Below are 22,285 nucleotides of genomic sequence, written 5' to 3' on the forward strand. Positions count from 1 at the left end.
TCCAAACTTTTATACTTTCTAAATGCAACTTTTTTATATTTTATTCTTAACTTAACTTTCCTTTTTTTTTTTTTACACCATTTTCTTTTCCATGTTTTTACGTTATACCCAAAACTCTTAACTTATTTGTTTTATATACCCAATTATATTTTGTATATTATTCTTTTTCATATAATATGTATTATCCAAATCAGAATTTTCCTACGGGTTGCTAATTTTTTATCAATTTTGTTTATAATTTAGGCGTCTATAAGATTTGAGGTCTTTGATCACAGGCTCACAGAGAGATGTTGGTCCTTCTTCTCTACTTAAACTAAATCTCAATGATCCACCGGAAATTCTACCAAACATAGATGTCACTCATAAGTAATACATAACATTTAATAAAAACATTATGCGTCCAGTTTTGGTCAAACAATTGAAAAAAGTATTTTTTTGTTAAAACACGTTTAGAAAGATTGTTTCTGTGTTTTCAGTTTTGTAGGTTTTTAAAAATGATCTTTTCTTAGTTTTTTTTTCGGCATTTCTCATCTGTTCCTTCTGCGCCGTCACTTGGTTGGTGCGGTTCACCCTAGTATTATTCCGTGAGTCACTGTATTATTACTCTGCGAGTCACCCTAGTATTATTCCATGAGTCACTGTATTATTACTCTGCGAGTCACCCTAGTATTATTCCGTGAGTCACTGTATTATTACTCTGCGAGTCACCCTAGTATTATTCCATGAGTCACTGTATTATTACTCTGCAAGTCACCCTAGTATTATTCTGTGAGTCACTGTATTATTACTCTGCAAGTCACCCTAGTATTATTCTGTGAGTCACTGTATTATTACTCTGCGAGTCACCCTAGTATTATTCCGTGAGTCACTGTATTATTACTCTGCGAGTCACCCTAGTATTATTCCGTGAGTCACTGTATTATTACTCTGCAAGTCACCCTAGTATTATTCTGTGAGTCACTGTATTATTACTCTGCGAGTCACCCTAGTATTATTCTGTGAGTCACTGTATTATTACTCTGCGAGTCACCCTAGTATTATTCCGTGAGTCACTGTATTATTACTCTGCGAGTCACCCTAGTATTATTCCATGAGTCACTGTATTATTACTCTGCAAGTCACCCTAGTATTATTCTGTGAGTCACTGTATTATTACTCTGCAAGTCACCCTAGTATTATTCTGTGAGTCACTGTATTATTACTCTGCGAGTCACCCTAGTATTATTCCGTGAGTCACTGTATTATTACTCTGCGAGTCACCCTAGTATTATTCCGTGAGTCACTGTATTATTACTCTGCAAGTCACCCTAGTATTATTCTGTGAGTCACTGTATTATTACTCTGCGAGTCACCCTAGTATTATTCCGTGAGTCACTGTATTATTACTCTGCGAGTCACCCTAGTATTATTCTGTGAGTCACTGTATTGTTACTCTGCGAGTCACCCTAGTATTATTCTGTGAGTCACTGTATTGTTACTCTGCGAGTCACCCTAGTATTATTCTGTGAGTCACTGTATTATTACTCTGCGAGTCACCCTAGTATTATTCTGTGAGTCACTGTATTATTACTCTGCGAGTCACCCTAGTATTATTCTGTGAGTCACTGTATTATTACTCTGCGAGTCACCCTAGTATTATTCTGTGAGTCACTGTATTATTACTCTGCGAGTCACCCTAGTATTATTCTCTGAGTCACTGTATTATTACTCTGCGAGTCACCCTAGTGTTATTCTGTGAGTCACTGTATTATTACTCTGCGAGTCACCCTAGTATTACTCTGTGAGTCACTGTATTATTACTCTGCGAGTCACCCTAGTATTATTATGTGAGTCACTGTATTATTACTCTGCGAGTCACCCTAGTATTATTCCGTGAGTCACTGTATTATTACTCTGCGAGTCACCCTAGTATTATTCCGTGAGTCACTGTATTATTACTCTGCGAGTCACCCTAGTATTATTCCGTGAGTCACTGTATTATTACTCTGCAAGTCACCCTAGTATTATTCTGTGAGTCACTGTATTATTACTCTGCGAGTCACCCTAGTATTATTCCGTGAGTCACTGTATTATTACTCTGCGAGTCACCCTAGTATTATTCTGTGAGTCACTGTATTATTACTCTGCGAGTCACCCTAGTATTATTCCGTGAGTCACTGTATTATTACTCTGCGAGTCACCCTAGTATTATTCCGTGAGTCACTGTATTATTACTCTGCGAGTCACCCTAGTATTATTCCGTGAGTCACTGTATTATTACTCTGCGAGTCACCCTAGTATTATTCTGTGAGTCACTGTATTATTACTCTGCGAGTCACCCTAGTATTGTTCCGTGAGTCACTGTATTATTACTCTGCGAGTCACCCTAGTATTATTCCGTGAGTCACTGTATTATTACTCTGCGAGTCACCCTAGTATTATTCCGTGAGTCACTGTATTATTACTCTGCGAGTCACCCTAGTATTACTCTGTGAGTCACTGTAGTATTACTGTGCGAGTCACAGTAGTATACAGTAATCACGAGTCACCATAGAATTACTCGATGAGTCACCGTAGTATTACTCGGTGAGTCGCTGTAGTATTACTGGGAGTGTCACCGTAGTATACATTAATCAATAATGTGAAGTAAAGTAAAGTAAAGTAATAATATGTATTATCTAAATTAGTCCGAATTTTCTTACGAAATTCTTCCAAACATAGATGTCACTCATAAGTTAAACATCAAATTTAATAAAAACATTATGCTGCCAGTTTTTGTCAAATAATTGAAAAAAGTATTTTTTTGTTGAAACACGTTTAGAAAGATTGTTTCTGTGTCTTCAGTATTGCAGGATTTAAAAATGATCTTTTCTTATTTTCTTTTTCGGCATTTTTATCTGTTCCTTCTGCACCTTCACTTGGTCGTCCTCCTTATTCACACACTTTCTTCTTCACGTTCTCTTTTATCACATTCGTGGACCTCAAAATAGTTAAATTATTAAAATAGTAAAAAGAGGAGGAGTTGCCCTTTAAAATGATATCCCTAAAAATGAAACTTAAACTACGTCTCCAATTACATTGACATGATCTTCTGTTGCACTAAAACTAGGATCAGAAACGTATATATTTCATGATTAAATCGATCCGGTTCATTTCTACGAAGTCAGTTTATTATTCAAGTAAACTTTGTTCCGTTGAACATGCGACCATCAGACACAATATGTTTCCGGCGTAATGAGAGCCGGATGAAAGCGGCGCTCCATAAACTTTATTGCTACCCTCGCGCCGCGTGTACGGACACACATAGATAAAGTCGTTGGCATTTCCTAATTTCCAGGGTGACGTTGACTTCCTCCGTCCGTAAACGCACAAGTGTGCCTTCAATCATGTGTGTTTGCGAGCCTCTGGAGTGCCGCAGGAAATAATGGTGCGCTCCGGTCCTCGGCTGAAGTGAACAATACTTAATGGGGGCCATGATAATAAGTCATAAAATCTCTGGACCAGAACAAAAACGTGATGAGACCTTTAATTACAGCGGCGAAAAAAAAAAAGAAAAAAGGAGGGGAATAGAGACGACGTTGAAGGTGAAAAGAGAGACGGAACTATACATGAAGGTGTTTTAAAGGAACGTGTTCTTTGTGATATTGTGCTGTTTTGTTGCGATCGAACACGGTGGATTTACTCTTGCTCAAATATTATATATATACAGCCTGTATATAAATACTTAGCCGCCACTGCAGCGCCGTCATCATCATTTCCGATGATCGTGTTCCTTTATTGAACCTCAACAGAACACATGAGGTCGCGTCGGTGCTTCTCCTCCTTTCATCTGCTGTGATGTCAAATTTAAGATGATGTCCTGCAGTGCTTTAGTGAAGTGAAGGATTTGATTTTCGTTGCAAAAGGAGGTTTTGTAGTTTTATGTGTATTCTGTCTTCAATGGCCGGACATCCCGGATTGGTTGGGATGTTCTCAAGTGCTACGATCTTCTTAGGATCTTCTTAGGAACGCTTTGAAAGTAGAATATGTTTGCTTAAGAAGGTCTTTCACTAAGGAGGAAATGTAAGATGGAGCTAAAGCAATCTTAATATCTTTCTTAGACCAACTTTATATCCTCCACTTCCTACATAATAACAAAGATAAATGAAGAAAAAAACATGTTTTATTGAAGTACACTTTTAATTTTTCCACAAACATCTGCATATTTGAGTTAATAGTAAGTAAGTAAGTAAGTAATTTGTATTTATATAGCACTTTTCCAGACCAGGGTCACAAAGCGCTTAAACAATCAAAACAATATTCAATAAAATATATACTTTAAAGGTCAAGATAATACTGAGAACAACACAGGAGTTCCAGAAAATCAAGGAAAAGCCTGCACGAATAAAAACGTCCCACTGTGATTTATCTACTGAGCATTAAATAACATCTGTGAGTCTAATTTATCCGTAAAACAATCATTAAACTCACCTTTTTGTCATTTCTTCTTTAAGACTGGAAGAAACACGCCTCAGCTTTCGTGGCCTCAGTCGTAATATTCCAATGATGCATTCAAGTTCGTAGGAAATTTGTAAAAAAAAAAAAAAAGAGAAAACACACTACAACTATAACGGTTTCACTCCAGTTAACCAAGTTAAATATATAAAATGTTTGGGCTTTCTCACAACTACACGTACAATAACATTATAAAGGCAACTAAGAGCTACTTACGAGGCTTCTTTGGCTTGATCTTAAGGTTCTCCTAGGAAGGAAGATAAGAAAACGCTCCTAGGAAACACCCGTATCTTAGCGGTCGTTTCATGGCCAAACCCTTCGTAAGAGCCTTCCAAGAACAATCGAATCGGGGGTAACCTGGCAGGTTTCAAGTGTAACCTCCTCTTTAGAAAAGAGTCTGAAATCTTCTCAGTATGACGAAGAAGTTCTGATTAAGCCTGTAAGCACCTCAGCTCCTGGTTGTGCCATGAAGTGTAGACGTCTTGTGAAAGACTTGCATCCAACCATGATGTGTTTTCAAGGACGGTTCACATGTAACGTCCTCCCTGTAGTCCAAGTAAGAATCGCTGGATTTCCAGGGTCAGTAGAAAAAAATGTCTGAACCCCCTTAGGGGTTGTGAGCACAATGAAAAGGGGGAATAAAAATCCAAAGTGATAAAGAACAAGAAAGATTTTCCCTGATATTTGTTCCCTATTTTCAAGGTGTCTTTGAATGCAGCACGGGTGATTTACACGTAAACATTATTACTTTGCAATGGGTTCGCAAAACAAAAACCTAATACATGCAAACTAGATTTTTTTTCTACCAAAAATACTTTAATTTAAAAACTGTATTTCTTTTCGTTTTTATTTTATTTTTTAAGAGAAGAACATGCAAATAAATAAGAAATCAGGATGAGGGTAAGAATTATCTCACACTACTGTTTATCTCACATTTAGTAGTTTTATTTTCAGAGAGAAAAAGAATATTTTAAAATATTAAAATATCAAAAGTATTTTGATCACGTGAGGGCAGTTTATAAAATCCCTCATTGATAATAATTGAGGTTCAGCATTGATTTTTAAATCAGGACCACAAAAAATATTTCTCACAAATAATGATGAATCAAGTTTTATATTGTTTATTTTATGGTATTTGTTATTAAAAAATCGTCAAGGTTGTTAATTTTCAATATGTGGCTCACATTTCTACAAAAACTACAATTTAACTTAGACAAAAACGATGAAAATAATATTGAGTTAAACTTCTGAAGGTAAATTATTAAAGACAAGTGATTTATATCAAAGAACACGCTTCAAATCGTGCAATTACAAGAAAGTCCGATGCTTTTAAAAGTGACTGAAGCCACGATTTCTAACCGGTTGATGTTCCTCTCCAGTGTGCTGCTCCAGAGAGACTACAGTTTTCTCCGAGACATCAACATCTGGAACCCTTTCGTCACCGTCGGCGTCTATTCGTCCACTCTGTGCGCCGCCATGAGCAACCTCATCGGAGCCTCCCGGATCCTCTACGCCTTGGCCCGGGACGACTTGTTCGGTACGTCGTCACACAGTTTTTAACTTTTAAAAGTATGAGCTCGTACGAGGATTCTTATGTTGGCAAGTTCCTCCTCCAGTCTTCCTCTCTTCTTCACTCGTCTTCAACTAAATTGGAACTCATTTCAAAGCTTTACCTTTTCTTGAAGCCGATCCCAGGAAAGGCCTTGTTGTTCCAAAGCTAAGATTGTAGTTTAAAAACCTATATCTTCAAAAGGTTCAACTCAAATATGAAAACATCTTCAAAAAGAAATCGGGGAATCGATTTTTCCGAATTCAGGAATTCTCAAAGGCAATTGCAGGTCCTTTTTTTTAAAAGTTTTTTACTTTTCTTTTATCACATTTTTTCACAATTCAAAAATGTCTATCATTTAAAGTCCAAAAGTCATTTAGGAAATATGGTGTCAAATCATTGTCAGGTCCACGCATTTCTTTTTCAGTCTGAGATTAAAGGTGAATTAATTTACCTTTACAATGTTTAAATCAGGAGTTTCTAATTATTTTATTCAACATTATATGCATTTAAAACATATCACGTGAATTAACACAATCACTTAAATATTCCAACTACTTTTTAAGTGTGTTTGGTACTGAATTCACTGAAATGTTTCCAATTGTTTGATTGACATTCTCCCTCAATACTGTTATTTATGTACATTAGAATATAATGTGAGCATGACGAGAAACTTTTAAAGTTTAAAAAGATCCCGAGAAGTTTGAAAAGATCTTGAAAGGTTAAAAAAGATCTCGAGAAGTTAAAAAAGATCTCCAGAAGTTAAAATTATCTTGAGAAGTTTAAAGATCTTGATGAGTTTAAAAAGATCTCAAAAAGTTAAAAAAGATCTCTAGAAGTTTCAAAAGATCCCGAGAAGTTTAAAAAGGATCTTGAGAAGTTTAAAAAGATCGCGAGAAGTTTAAAAAGATCTCCAGAAGTAAAAAAAAGATCTTGATAAGTTTAAAGAGATCCAGAGAAGTTTAAAAAGATCTCGATGAGTTTGAAAAGATCTCGAGAAGTTTAAAAGACCTTGAGAAGTTAAAAAGGATCTTGAGAAGTTAAAAAGGATCCTGAGAAGTTTAAAAGATCTTGAGAAGTTTAAAAAGATATTGAGAAGTTTAAAAGATCTCCAGAAGTTAAAAAAGATCTCGAGAAGTTTAAAAGATCTTGAGAAGTTAAAAAGGATCTTGAGAAGTTTAAAAGGATCTTGAGAAGTTTAAAAAAATCTCGAGAATTTTAAAAGATCTCGAGAAGTTAAAAAAGGTATCGAGAAGTTTAAAAGATCTTGAGAAGTTTAAAAAGATCTCGAGAAGTTTGAAAAGATCTTGAGAAGTTTAAAAAGATCTTGAGAAGTTAAAAAAGGTCTTGAGAAGTTAAAAAAGGTCTCGAGAAGTTTAAAAAGATCTTGAGAAGTTAAAAAAGGTCTCGAGAAGTTTAAAAAGATCTTGAGAAGTTAAAAAGGATCTTGAGAAGTTAAAAAGGATCCTGAGAAGTTAAAAAGGATCTTGAGAAGTTAAAAAGGATCCTGAGAAGTTTAAAAGATCTTGAGAAGTTTAAAAAGATATTGAGAAGTTTAAAAGATCCCCAGAAGTTAAAAAAGATCTCGAGAAGTTTAAAAGATCTTGAGAAGTTTAAAAAGATCTCGAGAAGTTTGAAAAGATCATCTTTTAAAATGTCTCCGTTTTGTCGACTCTTGTAGATTCACGTTGCATTATTATTTGATGAATGGAAAGTTGTCATAAAAGCTGGTGTGACATTTAAAAAGTAGATTCTCTGGTTGAATAATACGTCATAAGGGGAACACATGGGCCTCTCAAGCCTTTAAACATGACTAATGTAGATAGATACCACGTTCTATCTCTACCTTGCCCTGTTACACAACAGCTTTACTTCACACCTGTTCAGAATAGTCACCGTAAGTGAGTCTTACCTGACTTCACTCCAGCATCTCGCGGCGCATCATGGCTTCCATTGGTTGCCTGGGAATCGGACTCATTATTAGGTAAATATGTCTGCGTACACCATGTTCTGTCCTTCTGCGTCACCGTCTGATTTCCTTTCAACGGCCCGTCCAAACAAAGCTTGGTCGGCCCAATTATGTTTATTTTCGTCTGCTTTCATCTCAGCTGGCCTTTCATAGCCAACTGTAATTGGAAGGTGATTCGACATGTCTTCTGCCTGGAACAATAAAAAGGTGTGTTGATTAGTGGGGGCTTCAAGATAAGTCGTTCATTTGAAACCGGTCGGCCAAAACAACCGCGAGACTCCGGAAATCTCTCACGATGCAATTATTTACCAGACATGTACAAGTAAACAAACACAGCGCTGACCTAATCGACATTATTTTTAATTGAGCACAGAGTTCCATCTTTTCTTTAGCTGTCGCAGCTAAAATTCAATATAATAGATCGGTAATAGTTTGTTGTGTATTTCTCTCTGAATTAAGTAGTACAACTGTTAAACCACTGCTAATGGACTGATGTTATGGGACACTCTGATTACATTTATGAAGTCTCTGTCTGGCCTAGAGTTAACCAAAACACTGTAGAGGATTTCTCTGGTGGTTTTGGTCTTCACCGTCCTTGGTCTAGCTCTTTTGTTGTGTATTTTTATTTTTGTTGCCAACAGTACTACATGTTGAAATATTTCATGTCTTTGTTTACTCTGTTAAAAATCCTTTGTTGTTATCGGTGTTGTCTTGAACTTTTAAGTATATATTTTATTGGGTATTGTTTTGATTGTTTAATCTCTTTGTGACCCTGGTCTAGAAAAGCGCTTTACAATTATTACTGACTTACTTAAATGTGATTTATTTAAACAACAGATGAACTTCATCGCTGCCACTGAACTTAGTGGGAAGTACTAACTACCGCATCCACCTTACTTATGGTGCTAACAAAATGGTAAATTGCTATGATGCGTTTCTACACACTTCTTTGAATGACAGCTGATAGGTCGCCGCAATATTGTATTTAAATTTACGTCAATTGATCCTGTGCTGTGATAAGTTGGCTGGGCGGCAAAGCCTCACATGAGTCGCTCAGGTCTTTGTTACTGAGAGGGTTGTTGAGAGGGATTAGACCTCTTATGCAATGTTAAGTGAAAAATTAAATGGTTCTTGCTTACCACTTTGTGTAATCCCTCCAAACATAAAGGGGGCCATTTTATACTGTATATGTTTGTAACTTTGTACTGGTAAAAAGAAGGTTTTTTTAGTCTTGTCTTGAAAACTCGGTAGCATCTTGATCTTAGCTCTGGCAGTCTTGACTGTAATTCAATGTCTTGAAATATTATGGAAAAGTGCTCTTTTATCGGCACAAAAGAAAGAAAGAAAATTAATTCAATCATTTACAAGTGGGCATGTGATGTAATCTCTGTGTCACCTCGACCTGATCACATAAAGGTTTATGATAATAGAACATTTAGCTAAGATTGCTGAAGCAAACATTTCAGTTTAATTTAACACAGTTCTTTTTTGAAGAACACAATTTTAATCCTAAAAGCATTCGGATATGGTTGATTTTCATTAAGAGATAAATTAAATGTGAAAATTTGCCTAAAAAACAGCCATACATGTTAACATTTGTGTTATTTTTCTTTGACCCTCTACAGGTAAAGTCTTGTCTCCAGCCAAGAAGACGTCACACAGTGGAAACCCGTGGGTCTCGGTGCTTATTTCCTGGTTCCTTGTACAGGTGAGTCGATTATTTTAAATAAACTGTATATAAAAGCAAAACTGTATATAAAACTGTGTATAAAAATCTTTTACAAAAATCTGTCCGATTTTGTACGACGCCCTTGAATGCATCGTCGGCGTTTTACGACCGAGGCCGCAAAAGCTGGGGCGTTTTTCTTCCAGTCTTGTTTCCATATCTGTTGATTTATTGTAGTGTTTGTACTAAACACAATCTACTTAATATTAGGAAATAATAATAAATCAACAATTAATCAGTCTTTCAATCTTAAATCTTTAAAACTATACATTTAATTTTGTGCTTCGATGGAACTCTGATAGATCTTTGTTTGATTTATACCTAATAGTTTGGATTTCCCTTCATACTAAGGGATCATATAGAAGCTAAGAAACAAAAGACACACATGCTGCTTCAAGTTCTCTGTTTTCAACAAAAGACTTTTGTGTTGGGAGAGAAGTCGTCGCAGACAAGCTGTTGAATGTCGGCAGAAAAAGGCGGATCTTAAACAGGCCCGACGATCTCATCAGGCTTGTTGTCAGAGGTGAGCTCTAAAGGCAGAGCGGCGTCTCATTATTTACCCGCCGTCTTTTCTCTTTCCCTCTCGCTGCCTCCTCGACTCGCCAGCGGAGGAGGATGGAAATCCTAAGATCGTCCCCGACAATGTTAAGAAGCCGATGAAGCGGTTTATCTTCTGTTTAGATGATACAAAAGCAGGCTTCAAACGGGCGGGAAAGATATGGAACGAAAAGGGAAATGTGTACATATGTATCCTGGGTGTGTTTCCACACATCATCTCAGACATTGTTTATTAATAACTTTAAAGCTGTTGTTGGATCTGTTTGCTGCGCTACAGATGAAATATTACATAAATATTTGGCTGGTTTCAAAATGGATGTCACAAGCTTTTCATCAAATAAAATGAAAGACTAAACTAACTCTTAATAATCCGAGATTTTAGTAAAAAAAAACAACAGTTTCTCCTTTTTAGATGTAATAATTATTATTCTTTCCTGTGTTCAAAGTTCAAAACTGTTAATATTGACTCTGACTCTATCTGGACCGATATGTGGCTACATCGAATAAAACAAAAACTGAATAAGAGTTAAGTGATCTCTAACATTAGTATCTTTAAAGTTTATTGACTTGAAATAAACGTTATAAATGAATAAAGTCTCTCAGATTCTCTTGTGAAACCTGGCAAACCAACCAGGCATCCTGGAAAGGAGGGTCCGCTGGAAGGTTGACCTCAAATTCAGGAGAAGAAGTGTGGTTTGGTCCAGGTTGTGGAGCTGTGAATCATCTCTGTCAGGATCCTTTAGGTTGCATGGGAGGTTGCTCAACCTATCCACATGTGTTTTTTGGAAGGCACCATGTGGGGGGAGTTCTCTGGGAACTGGAAGCCAATGCCGAGTTTAAAGGATCGGGGGAAATGTGAGTTCTCCTACTAGAGCGGCTCAGAATTCTTGTTAGAAGATGTAGCTGAGGAAAAGGAAAGTCTGGGCCTCCTAGTTGAAGCTGCTGCCCTCACGACCCCAACCCTGATAAACAGAAGAAGAAGAGACAAAGGTGTCTCTTACACATCAGGTTCAACATTTCAAACATACAAATCCGAATGAAAACACAAAGAATAGCAGAACAGAGCAACTTGAATTTGTTTTTATTCTCAAGCAAAACATGTTGCAAAACTATTTAAGTATAAATAGAAAGTTGTATGGACACATGAAGTTCCTTTGAAAAAAAATGTAGGATTCTTTTTTAACAAAATCCCTTTTTCTTGGAACTATTAAACTCTTTGCTCAACCCTTTTTTAGTTTTTATTTTATGAAAAGGAATCCAAAACCAAACCGAAACATTTGACAGGTTTTGATTTTAATCAACGCCAATAAAAGGTGAGAACCTGGAATTTAATTGTAGTTTATTATTGCGTATGGTAGTGATTGAAAACACAAAATGGCCTTAATAGTCGCTATAAAATCGCAGAAAAAGGTTGGAAGTTTCAAATGATGAATTATCATGCAGTGGTTGTAATTTGTTTAAATGATGCTCATACATGTTTTCTTTTACTTTTATCTTTGCCTCTTTATTCTTTTTTTTTTCTTTGGTTAATGTGTAGATATGCTCCACTATCAAAGTTTATGTGCAAACAACTCTATAATACCCTGGAAACTGTGGACTATCTGCACGAGCGTTCTTGTATCATCACTGTTTAATAGGTGATAAATCAGTTTTAAACATCCCCAGAGAAAAACGGAACTAGTTAGCGAGACCTACTGTGAGTCATTTATCCTGTCACCTCAGGACCGAGAGGCACAAACTCACCTTTTGCACACAACGAGCTCTCACAGTGTGACTAGTTTCACTCTTAATGGCTAATTAATGCTCTGGTTTAGCAGGCTCCCAAGGGAGCGCTGGAGAAACTCCCACTGACTTTCACTGCCCAAGGTCGGAGATTCTACTTCTTCTTCTTTTTTTTTCTCCGTTCCATCTTTTTTTTGCCCAGACGGGCCCTTCTTTTGAGCGATGTGTGGAGAAACCCACATCTCTTTCTTAAACCCCGCCTCATATAAAATGAGTAATCAAAACACTGCAGTAATGTTTTGCTCCTCAATAAATCCCAACACTCAATGGGTTTCAGCTCCTGTGGAGTTCAGTTAACCACACGGTAATTGGAGTTTCTTTGTACAGTGTGTTTGTGTCGTGAGTGTCCACAAATAGAAAAGGCAGACGATGAATCATGCAAAGATAACGGTGAAGAGGAGATGATTATGTTCCCAGCCTGAAAGACAAGCTTGTTTTCCTCTCTGATCAAATGAACAGATGTCTGGGGAAATATCTGAAGAAGCTAAAGGCACTCGTTTACATTCTTGATGGAGGGAGAGGAAAAAAAAAATCATATTTTATCAATTGCTTAATGCTGAGACAATTTCATGTCTCAAGGAAAATATTCTCGTTTCGTCAGCAGCAACACATCCAGAGTCAAATACACAATAAACAACATCAGAGTTTTCCTCACTTGAAGCCATTACGATAAAGATGATTGATTGAAGGATGGAGGACGACGAATGGATAGATGAATGAAAATAGATGATTCGAAAGATGGATAATGGATGGTTAATGATACATAGATAGATGGATATTGATATATAGATCGATGGATATTGATAATAGATGGATAGATGGATTGATATTGATTGATAGATGTATGGCGGGATGGATGGATATAGTTAGAAAGATGGATGGACATTGGTTTATAGATAGCTGGATGGATATAAATAGATATATGGATGGATGGATGGAGATAGATGGATGGGTGGATAGCTTGATTGTTGGATATTGATAGACAGATGATAGAGATGGAAAGGAATAGATAGATGGATGGATGGAATAAGAGGGATGGACGTAGATAGATGGATGGAAAGATCGATATATGGGATGGACATACAGTCTGGGATGGACAGATTGATAAATGAGATGGATAGACCGACAGATGGGATGGATGGACAGATGGGATGGATAGATGAATGGATGGATAAATAGGCAGGCAGACAGATTGGATGGATGGATGGATGATAGATGGGCAGATTGGATGGATGGATAGATGGACAGATGGGATGGATGGATGGATAGATGGGATGGATGGATGGATGGATGGATGGATGGATGGATGGATGGACAGACAGACGGATAGATGGACAGATGGGATGGATGGATGGATAGATGGACAGATGGAATGGATGGATTGATAGATGGGATGAATGGATGGATATATGGATAGATGGATGGATGGATGGATAGATAGATGGACAGTTGGGATGGATAGATGATTGATAGATGATAGATAGATGGACAGATGGGATAGATGTTTGGATGGATGGATGGATGGATGGATAGATGGACAATTGGGATGGATAGATGATTGATAGATGATAGATGGATGATAGATAGATGGACAGATGGGATAGATGTGTGGATGGATGGATGGATGGATGGATGGATAGATGGACAGTTGGGATGGATAGATGATTGATAGATGATAGATGGATGATAGATAGATGGACAGATGGGATAGATGGATGGATAGATGGATAGAATTGACCGATGGACAGATGGGATGTATATATGGCCAGATGGAGTGGATGGACAGAAGAAGCATCACAAGGGAAGCGTAAATATGGAAACAAGGAGACTAAACAAGGGAGATGATGAAGCCTCCGGAGACGAGTGGATCATAACAAGCTTCTAATCGGTGCTCATGCTGTCACAGTAATTGAATCCTTCAAATGATCAGAACATGATAACGAGTCCGTCGCGTCTCGCAGCTGCTGCTGCAACAAACAATCCGACCGTAGATCCTGATGGCGACTTAATGAACGCTGGACACAATCCATCCAACTCCGGAGATTCATGAGTTCTCGAGGAATTGTTTGACTTTAATATCTCTCCCGCCACGGACGCCAGATAATCACGTTCACTCGTAATCATCTCTGCAGGCGATCTCGGGAACGAATGCTTCATATTGATCCTTAAGATTTACACTTTTTTCAAGTGTGGCGCTTGATTCATACACGTTTTATCTCATGTGGTCTTCGGACTGTTTCTGCCGCCAATTATCTGTAGGACGTCTCATGCCTTATATTTGTGTGAAGATGAATTGTTTAATGTTAGATATGCATTAAAAAAAAAAAATCATATAAGAGAAGAAAGCCCTGAGAAAAACTCTCTCGGCTCAAAGTAAAAGCTGTCGTCCAATAATTTAAGAGACGAGCGAGCTGTGGATCCCATCACAAAGAGAAGCACCACTCAAGTGTCTCTTTTCCATCTGATCGTTTTCAAGTTAAGATATCGATTTCTTCCACTTCAGCTTTTTCATCCTCGCCCGGAGACCGACACCGTGAGAAGAACCAAAGAGTGCTGAGAAAGAATATCATACTGTATATAAATATATCACTGTGTACTTCATTGCTACAATTTATCTCTTTGTTTACAGCCTTAGATCTTGTGTATGGTTTAAAAGTCAAAGTATTTACTTATGAATTACTTATGTGAGTTTTGAGTATGCTATTGCTAACTTATTAGCAACAATATATTTAAAAAAATAGGTATTAATAGCGAGGGCTTCAATACAAGATGTTACAGGGGATTAAAGGTGTTTAAAATCACAATACACCGAAACGTATCAATATTTTTTTTATGTTACTTTATTGATATTTAACAGTTTTTCTCTCTATCTACGTCCATGCTAATGTAGCGACTGGTGCTCACTTTTTCCTTGTCTAAAAAGACACTTAAAAACATCCGAACACGTCCATAATGCTCGTCCGTAACATCTTGTAACATTGAAGCCTCGACAAGAGAAATTGTTCCAAAAAAAAGTATATAATTCAAGATTATTTAAAGCAGAAGCTAAAAGGCTAACATGCTAATGGTTTCCCGTCTGTGCAGGATGTTGGCCTTTTAGCTTCTGCTGCAAACAGCCTTAAATTTTAGACTTGCTTAATTACTTTCTCTTGTCGAGGCTTCAATAGAAGATGCACCGAAATATATCAATATTTTTTTCATGTTACTTTATTGATATTTATCAGATTTTTTTTTAGTTATAGTTCCTTTATGGTTTGTATTTAAATAAAGTTTATCTCAAATACATATAATATAGAATTAAAATGCAAATATTCCTGGTGTTTTTTTTCATTTTGGTGTTTGTAATTAAAAAGCCGCTACAGCCAGTAGATGGCAGCAGTCGTTAGGTCCTGCACAGCTAGATCCCTGTGATGACTGAGGACGAGAGGATGCAGCTGCTTTTTAAAGCTCATGTTTGTACATATTTTTGCATTCAGTTCTATTACTTCAAACAAAAGGAAGCGTAACAGCTATAAGAATTCCACTAAAATTCAATGTCAAGTGTAGCGAAATAAGATAAGGTAAAGGTAAAACTTTATTGATCCCTCAGGGGATATAAATAAAATATAAATGTAAAACATATCGATACCAATTTTATAAGATCAATTCTAACAGAAATTAAAAAAATTATACTATACTATCTATAGTACAAATTGCGAGTTTCATTTTTTAAGTACATTTCCCCCTCAAGTGCTAATAAGTAGCAAATTATTCTGATGTTCACTGACTTTGTTTTTCTTCAAAAAAAAAGTTTTGATCACGTGTTAGAAGACAAAGAATGTTTTCGATACTCGAATATAACGAAGCATTTCGGTCAAAGTTCAATACCCAGCTCTCATAGCCAAATGTCTGAATAAATGTGTGTTTGTTGAAGTGACTGAAGGATAAACAAGTCAATACAAGTGTTTAATTGCACATCATTATGTAAAACAATGGGTCACGAAGGTGAAAGAGTGAGAAACATGTTCCTGTCATTGTGTTTGGATCCATGTCTTGTCCTGGTTGTTCATCCATTCTCTGCCTGGGTTTGTTCCTTCCAGCTGGTTCTGTTCGCCGGGACGCTCAACACCATCGCCAGCATTGTGACCATTTTCTTCCTGCTGGTGTACGCGGCCGTGGACCTGGCGTGCCTGGCTCTGGAGTGGGCATCGGCGCCGAATTTCAGGTACGGCCCGTCCGGAAAAAAGCCATTTTTTTAAAGTAAAAACAGTGCGTTATTTTGAATTGAGCGAATCAATAATTAGTAAATAACTAGTTGTTTACTAATCTGACCAATTTAGTAGAAAATGCAGGGTTTTTTTTCTGCAAAAATAAACACGTCTACTACATAACTTGAGATAGTTTATACATAAACCCATTGACTTAAATGTCTAACTTTACTTAAAGATGCCGTTTGCATCTGATTCCTGATGCATCTTGAGTTTCTTATGTTAATGAGAAAATACATTTGAAAGCTGTTGAAAAATAAACATTTTAAAACTTTCTACTTATAAGCTTATTTATGCTTTAAGTGAATGGCCATAGTTATTTTACTCTCTAAAAGTAAAGTAATACACAAACACATTTTTTTGGTTACTTGCAATCGGTGTGTGAAGGGGATTTTAAGGAATGTTGTCAAAAGTTTTCCGTGAAAAAAATCTACCTTTAACTGATCAGTCAAAATAAATAAAAATGAAATGGTCATATTTAAAAAAAAAAAAACAATATTGCAATTGCATTGCAATTGTATATATAAAACTATATTCAGCCCAAGATATGATCCAATCGGACACGATTTAATCAGCTTTAATCGATACGATATATTCTGCTCACAGTAGGATTCAACGGGATATATTCAGCCCACGATACAATTCAATACCAAATATTTAATCTAATATATATTTATACATATGTATTATATTATTATATATATATTTAAACAACCTCACCTATCTCATGATATAATTCTCTACAATATATTCAGCCAGCAATATGATTCAACTAGTTGTATTCAGCTCACAATACTTAACTATATACAGTATTTCAATACAATTGCATCATTTTCTAAAATATTTAATACTGAATTTTAGTGACATCTTGTGATTGTTCGGCTCTCTTTGGCTGAATTAAAAGAACTGAAAGACAAACAAATTCCAAACATTAGCTTTAAAAGCTGCTGGAACCAGCTGTATCCTCTCGTCCTCAGTCAGAGCAGGGATCTAACTGCAGTAATGACCTAAATTATTTAACTTGACACACACTTTACTTAAATATAAACCATACAATAACTATGATGAAATGTGAATAGAGTTTGAAAGTCTTGTGAAAGGTGGGACCGAAGGATGGAAAAAAATGGTTACTTTACTGTTGAATATTGTCGCTTGAAAACAAATCAATATATTTCTGTGTATCGATTTTTTTTCTCACACCCTCAATTGCAGTGAACAATAACTCCACAGGATGTCAATAAATAATGCAAAACTATCGATGAGCGTCACGTGGCAGAGACTCTTAAACATGTGCTTCAATCACACTTTAGCTGAAATGAAAAGCTTCCTTCAAATCCACCTTCTCGCTCCAAACTCCCTTTTTTTTTTCTTTTCCCGTCACCGTTGTTTATGCTTTTTGCTGCCGTGCCGTGCAGCTGGTAAACAATCGTCCTCTTTCACGCGGGTAATGAAAACACATAAACCCTGACTTGTTTGCAGCATCACACCGGAGCGGGACGGACGGTAAAAAAGTGTTTGTGTACTTCCTAACTAAAGTTCCGGGTGATGCAGCGATGTTGGAAATGATAAAGTGTGTGGGTTCGGCGTTAGTTGTATTCATTAGAAATGAGATGCGAGCGTGACTTTTCAGGCCACATATCAAAGGAAATAAAAAGGATTGTAAAAAAAAAGAAAGTTATTTCTTATTTTCTGCATGAAGCGTTTGTAATGGTTCTGTTTTATTTCATGAATGCATCTTTTCAAAGCCTCTAAACGATTCCGCCGCACACATGATTAAACTCCTCGCCCGGGTCTCAGACTTATTCACCACATGGACGCTGGGAACGGCTGTTTGTTATGTTGGGGAAGACGCCGCTTAAAGACCATACATCACTTTCTTGTTATGACAGATCGCCTCCAGCGCGGCGTTTTGTTATTTCGAGGCGGTCACCATTGGTTATTAGTCTCGGGACGGGGATCCAGCTTTCACAGCGAGGATATTTGTAGCTTCCCACATCACTTAATCAGAACAAAACAAACAATGAATATCTCAGGGCCAGGTACAAGTGATCCCTCTATTTTCCCTTTATCAGTCTAGCATGTGTACGTTTGTTTCACCAAATCAAGCTTCCGAAAATCAGTAGATTAACAGAAGCAACCACTAGATGGATAGTAGAAGATTATTTAACATTCACATCTCTTCACCTTAACAAAGATACTTAAAGTTCTAGTTCTCCCAAAATTAAAATTTCACTAATTTTCTATGTATTTGTCTCTTTTAAAAATTGCAGGTAAAAATAAAACCCCTTAACAGAAATTGTTTTTAAAATAAAATAACTAAACAAGTCTTTTATTTAACATAATTTGCAGCTAAAAGGCTAACACGCCAACTGTTTCCCGTCTGTGTAGCATGTTAGCATTTTAGCTTCTGCTACAAACAATCTTAAATTATAGACTTTTTTGTTTTTGTATGAAGTAATAGAACTGAACGCCAAAATATTTCGGTTGAAGTTATAGAACTGAACGCCAAAATGTGTACAAACATGCATCCTCTCGTCCTCAGTCATCGCAGGGATCTAGCTGAGCAGGATGTAACGACTGCTGCCATCTACTGGCTGGATGTTTAATTACAAACACCAAAATGAAAAGAAAACGCCAGGAATATTTGCATTTTAATTCTATATAAAAATCGAATTATTGTATTTGAGATACACTTTATTTAAATATAAACCATAAATGAACAATGACAAAAAAACAACTAAATATCATTAAAGTAATATGAAAAAATATCAATATATAAATTTCGGTGCATCTTGTATTGAAGCCCCAAGGAGAAAAAACAACTAAACAAGTCTATTTTTTAAGATTGTTTGCAGCAGAAGCTAACACGCTAACTGTTTTCCCGTCTTTGTAGCATGTTAGCCTTTTAGCTTCTTCTGCAAACAATCTTAAATTATAGACTTTTTTAATCTTTTTTTGGAACAATTTCTCTTGTCGAGGCTTCAATACAAGATGTTACAGATGAGCAATATGGAGGTGTTTGGATGTTTTTAAGTGTCTTTTTAAACAAGGAAACGTGAGAAACGGTCCCTACATTAGCATGGATGTACATTTCGAGAGGGAGGGGCCTCAGATTGCAGTTGTGAAACCAGACTGTTTTGTACATTTTTACCTGTAACTCTTATTTGGGGGAGTAGAAAATGAGTGAATTATGATACATTTTTTCACATTTAATTCACTTGCAAACTTGTCTGTGCTCGTAAGGATTCATTATTTACGATCACTCTCTTCTAATCTTTCATTCACTCGTGCCTAACAGCAACTTTTGACATCTCAGTAAATAATGATGAGATGGAACAGAGCAGGTGTGAGAGATGCACAGTTAATATGAGTACAAATAAATGTTTAAAGTACAGTGCAGATGTGAGAGATACACAGTTAATATGAGTAAAAATAAAGGTTTAAAGTACAGTGCAGATGTGAGAGATACACAGTTAATATAAGTAAAAATAAAGGTTTAAAGTACAGTGCAGATGTGAGAGATGCACAGTTAATATGAGTAAAAATAAATGTTTAAAGTACAGTGCAGATGTGAGAGATACACAGTTAATATGAGTAAAAATAAAGGTTTAAAGTACAGTGCAGATGTGAGATATACACAGTTAATATGAGTACAAATAAATGTTTAAAGTACAGTGCAGATGTGAGAGATACACAGTTAATATGAGTAAAAATAAAGGTTTAAAGTACAGTGCAGATGTGAGAGATACACAGTTAATATGAGTAAAAATAAAGATTTAAAGTACAGTGCAGATGTGAGAGATACACAGTTAATATGAGTAAAAATAAAGGTTTAAAGTACAGTGCAGATGTGAGAGATACACAGTTAATATGAGTAAAAATAAAGGTTTAAAGTACAGTGCAGATGTGAGAGATACACAGTTAATATAAGTAAAAATAAAGGTTTAAAGTACTCAGCAGATGTAAGAGATACACAGTTAATATAAGTAAAAATAAAGGTTTAAAGTACTCAGCAGATGTAAGAGATACACAGTTAATATGAGTAAAAATAAAGGTTTAAAGTACTCAGCAGATGTAAGAGATACACAGTTAATATGAGTAAAAATAAAGGTTTAAAGTACAGTGCAGATGTAAGAGATACACAGTTAATATAAGTAAAAATAAAGGTTTAAAGTACTCAGCAGATGTAAGAGATACACAGTTAATATGAGTAAAAATAAAGGTTTAAAGTACTCAGCAGATGTAAGAGATACACAGCTAATATAAGTAAAAATAAAGGTTTAAAGTACAGTGCAGATGTGAGAGATGCACAGTTAATATGAGTAAAAATAAAGGTTTAAAGTACAGAGCAGATGTAAGAGATACACAGTTAATATGAGTAAAAATAAAGGTTTAAAGTACAGATGCAATTTAAGCTTTTGTATTTACTAAAAACTTAATTAGTAACAATAAATAAATCTAAAATTCCACTAATATGTTAATTATCTGTTTTATTTAGACTATTTTAAATTACCAGAATAAAGAAGAATAAATGACAAATCAGCTCTCAAAGAAAACTACCAGCATGTAACTATAATTGTAATGAAAAAATATATATATATTTAAGGTTTCTTTAATTAGAACCAACAACAGAAAAATAAAATAAATAATTGTTTTTTCGTTGTTTTTTTAACGGAGTTCAATGAACATTTTCCTGTTTGAAGGAAGTGTGCAAACTTTGCAGTGAGTATTTTCAAAATAAAAGTATATATGTATTTAATGACCTGTTTAAATACCCATAATAATAATAAAATATATATATTTTTTAAATGTATTTATTCATATATGTGTATAGATTGATTGGCATGTGTATCTATCATTGAACGTTGTGACGAGAAGCTGCATACAGATAATTGTGGTCGTTTGTTTGGAGTAAAAGTCTTAAAAAAAATCCTTGACTAAAGTAAAGATGGTCAAAACTGTTCAAAAGTTCAGCAACACGAACTGAGAGTCGACGTCACTCGGCTCTAAGCTGGATCACTTTATTGAGTTTTCACAAAATTAATTTAAAAAGAGAGAGTTTTCGGTTCGAGTCAGGGTTTGGACGGCTTCAACGAAAGTTCTACTAAAGATTTTCTGTGCGAATTTCTTAACCTGCGATGTGTACCTTATCTCATATAAAAAAAAAAAGGCCTTTTGATTTAATAGAAAACACACATTCCGATAAGGCCCGCATGCTTCTGAGCGACGGCTCCCGCAGCTTGAGAAGCAACAGCACTAGAATCTATATATTATTAATGGCGAGAGAAGCTGTTTCTGATGATATAAGTAATACATAATGCCCGCTGACCCTGCCTCCATGTACACTCTCCCGTGTGCTATCTAGCGCCCGGTTATCACCGCCGGCATGAGGCGCCGGACTCAAAAGTTAGCTGCAAAAACTTTGGCCACGGCTGATCTCTGCTCCGCCTGCACAGAGACCCCCGATAAGAACGCCGTCTTCCTCCCCAGAGTTCCCCCTGTTTTTGTCGCCGTGTCATGGGGGCGACGCTTTTGTATATTTGTGTGTTTTTTTTCCTTTTTCCTCGCTCGTGCTTCATTCGTTTAGTTTTCCCGGCTGGCTCGCTCCCACGTCTCTTTCCAGGCGAAAAAGAATTAAAAGCCATTTAGCGCCGTCTCTCCCCTGAGAGCCGCTTTGGTAATTAGCATAACTAATTTAGCAGAAATATATTTTCGTTCCCTTTAAATCTGCCGTTGTGTAGCCGAGGTTAGTAAATGATGATGTGGCGTGAAAGATGTTGGATTGGGTTGTTTTTTTTGAGTACGTGTTGGCAAACAGTGAAGGGATGCATTTTTTGGTTGGTTTCTGCTCATGGTTAGCGAAGTGTGTTGGTGTGTCGAGTGCGTGTCGTGCATCACATCCGTGTGTGTGTTGGTGTGTAGGTATTATGCAAGTGTGTAGTCGTTTCCACCGGGGCTGCTGCACGGACACTTGGCTTCCA

The 22,285-nt window shown here is 36.3% G+C and overlaps 1 protein-coding gene across 1 annotated transcript in view; it reads left to right on the top strand.

Annotated features, from left to right (window-relative positions):
• The window catches only part of LOC148075044 (solute carrier family 12 member 9), a 79,722-nt gene that overhangs the window by 33,182 nt on the left and 24,255 nt on the right, over positions 1 to 22,285 (top strand). Inside the window, exons 7-9 of the mRNA XM_087796212.1 lie at positions 5,853 to 6,010; positions 9,617 to 9,699; positions 16,137 to 16,261. Coding sequence (XP_087652338.1) covers positions 5,853 to 6,010; positions 9,617 to 9,699; positions 16,137 to 16,261 — 366 coding nt within the window. The remainder of the gene's footprint in view (positions 1 to 5,852; positions 6,011 to 9,616; positions 9,700 to 16,136; positions 16,262 to 22,285) is intronic.

This window comes from Callionymus lyra, chromosome 7, assembly GCF_982586985.1.
Source record: "Callionymus lyra chromosome 7, fCalLyr1.hap1.1, whole genome shotgun sequence".
NCBI classification, from domain to species: domain Eukaryota; kingdom Metazoa; phylum Chordata; class Actinopteri; order Syngnathiformes; family Callionymidae; genus Callionymus; species Callionymus lyra.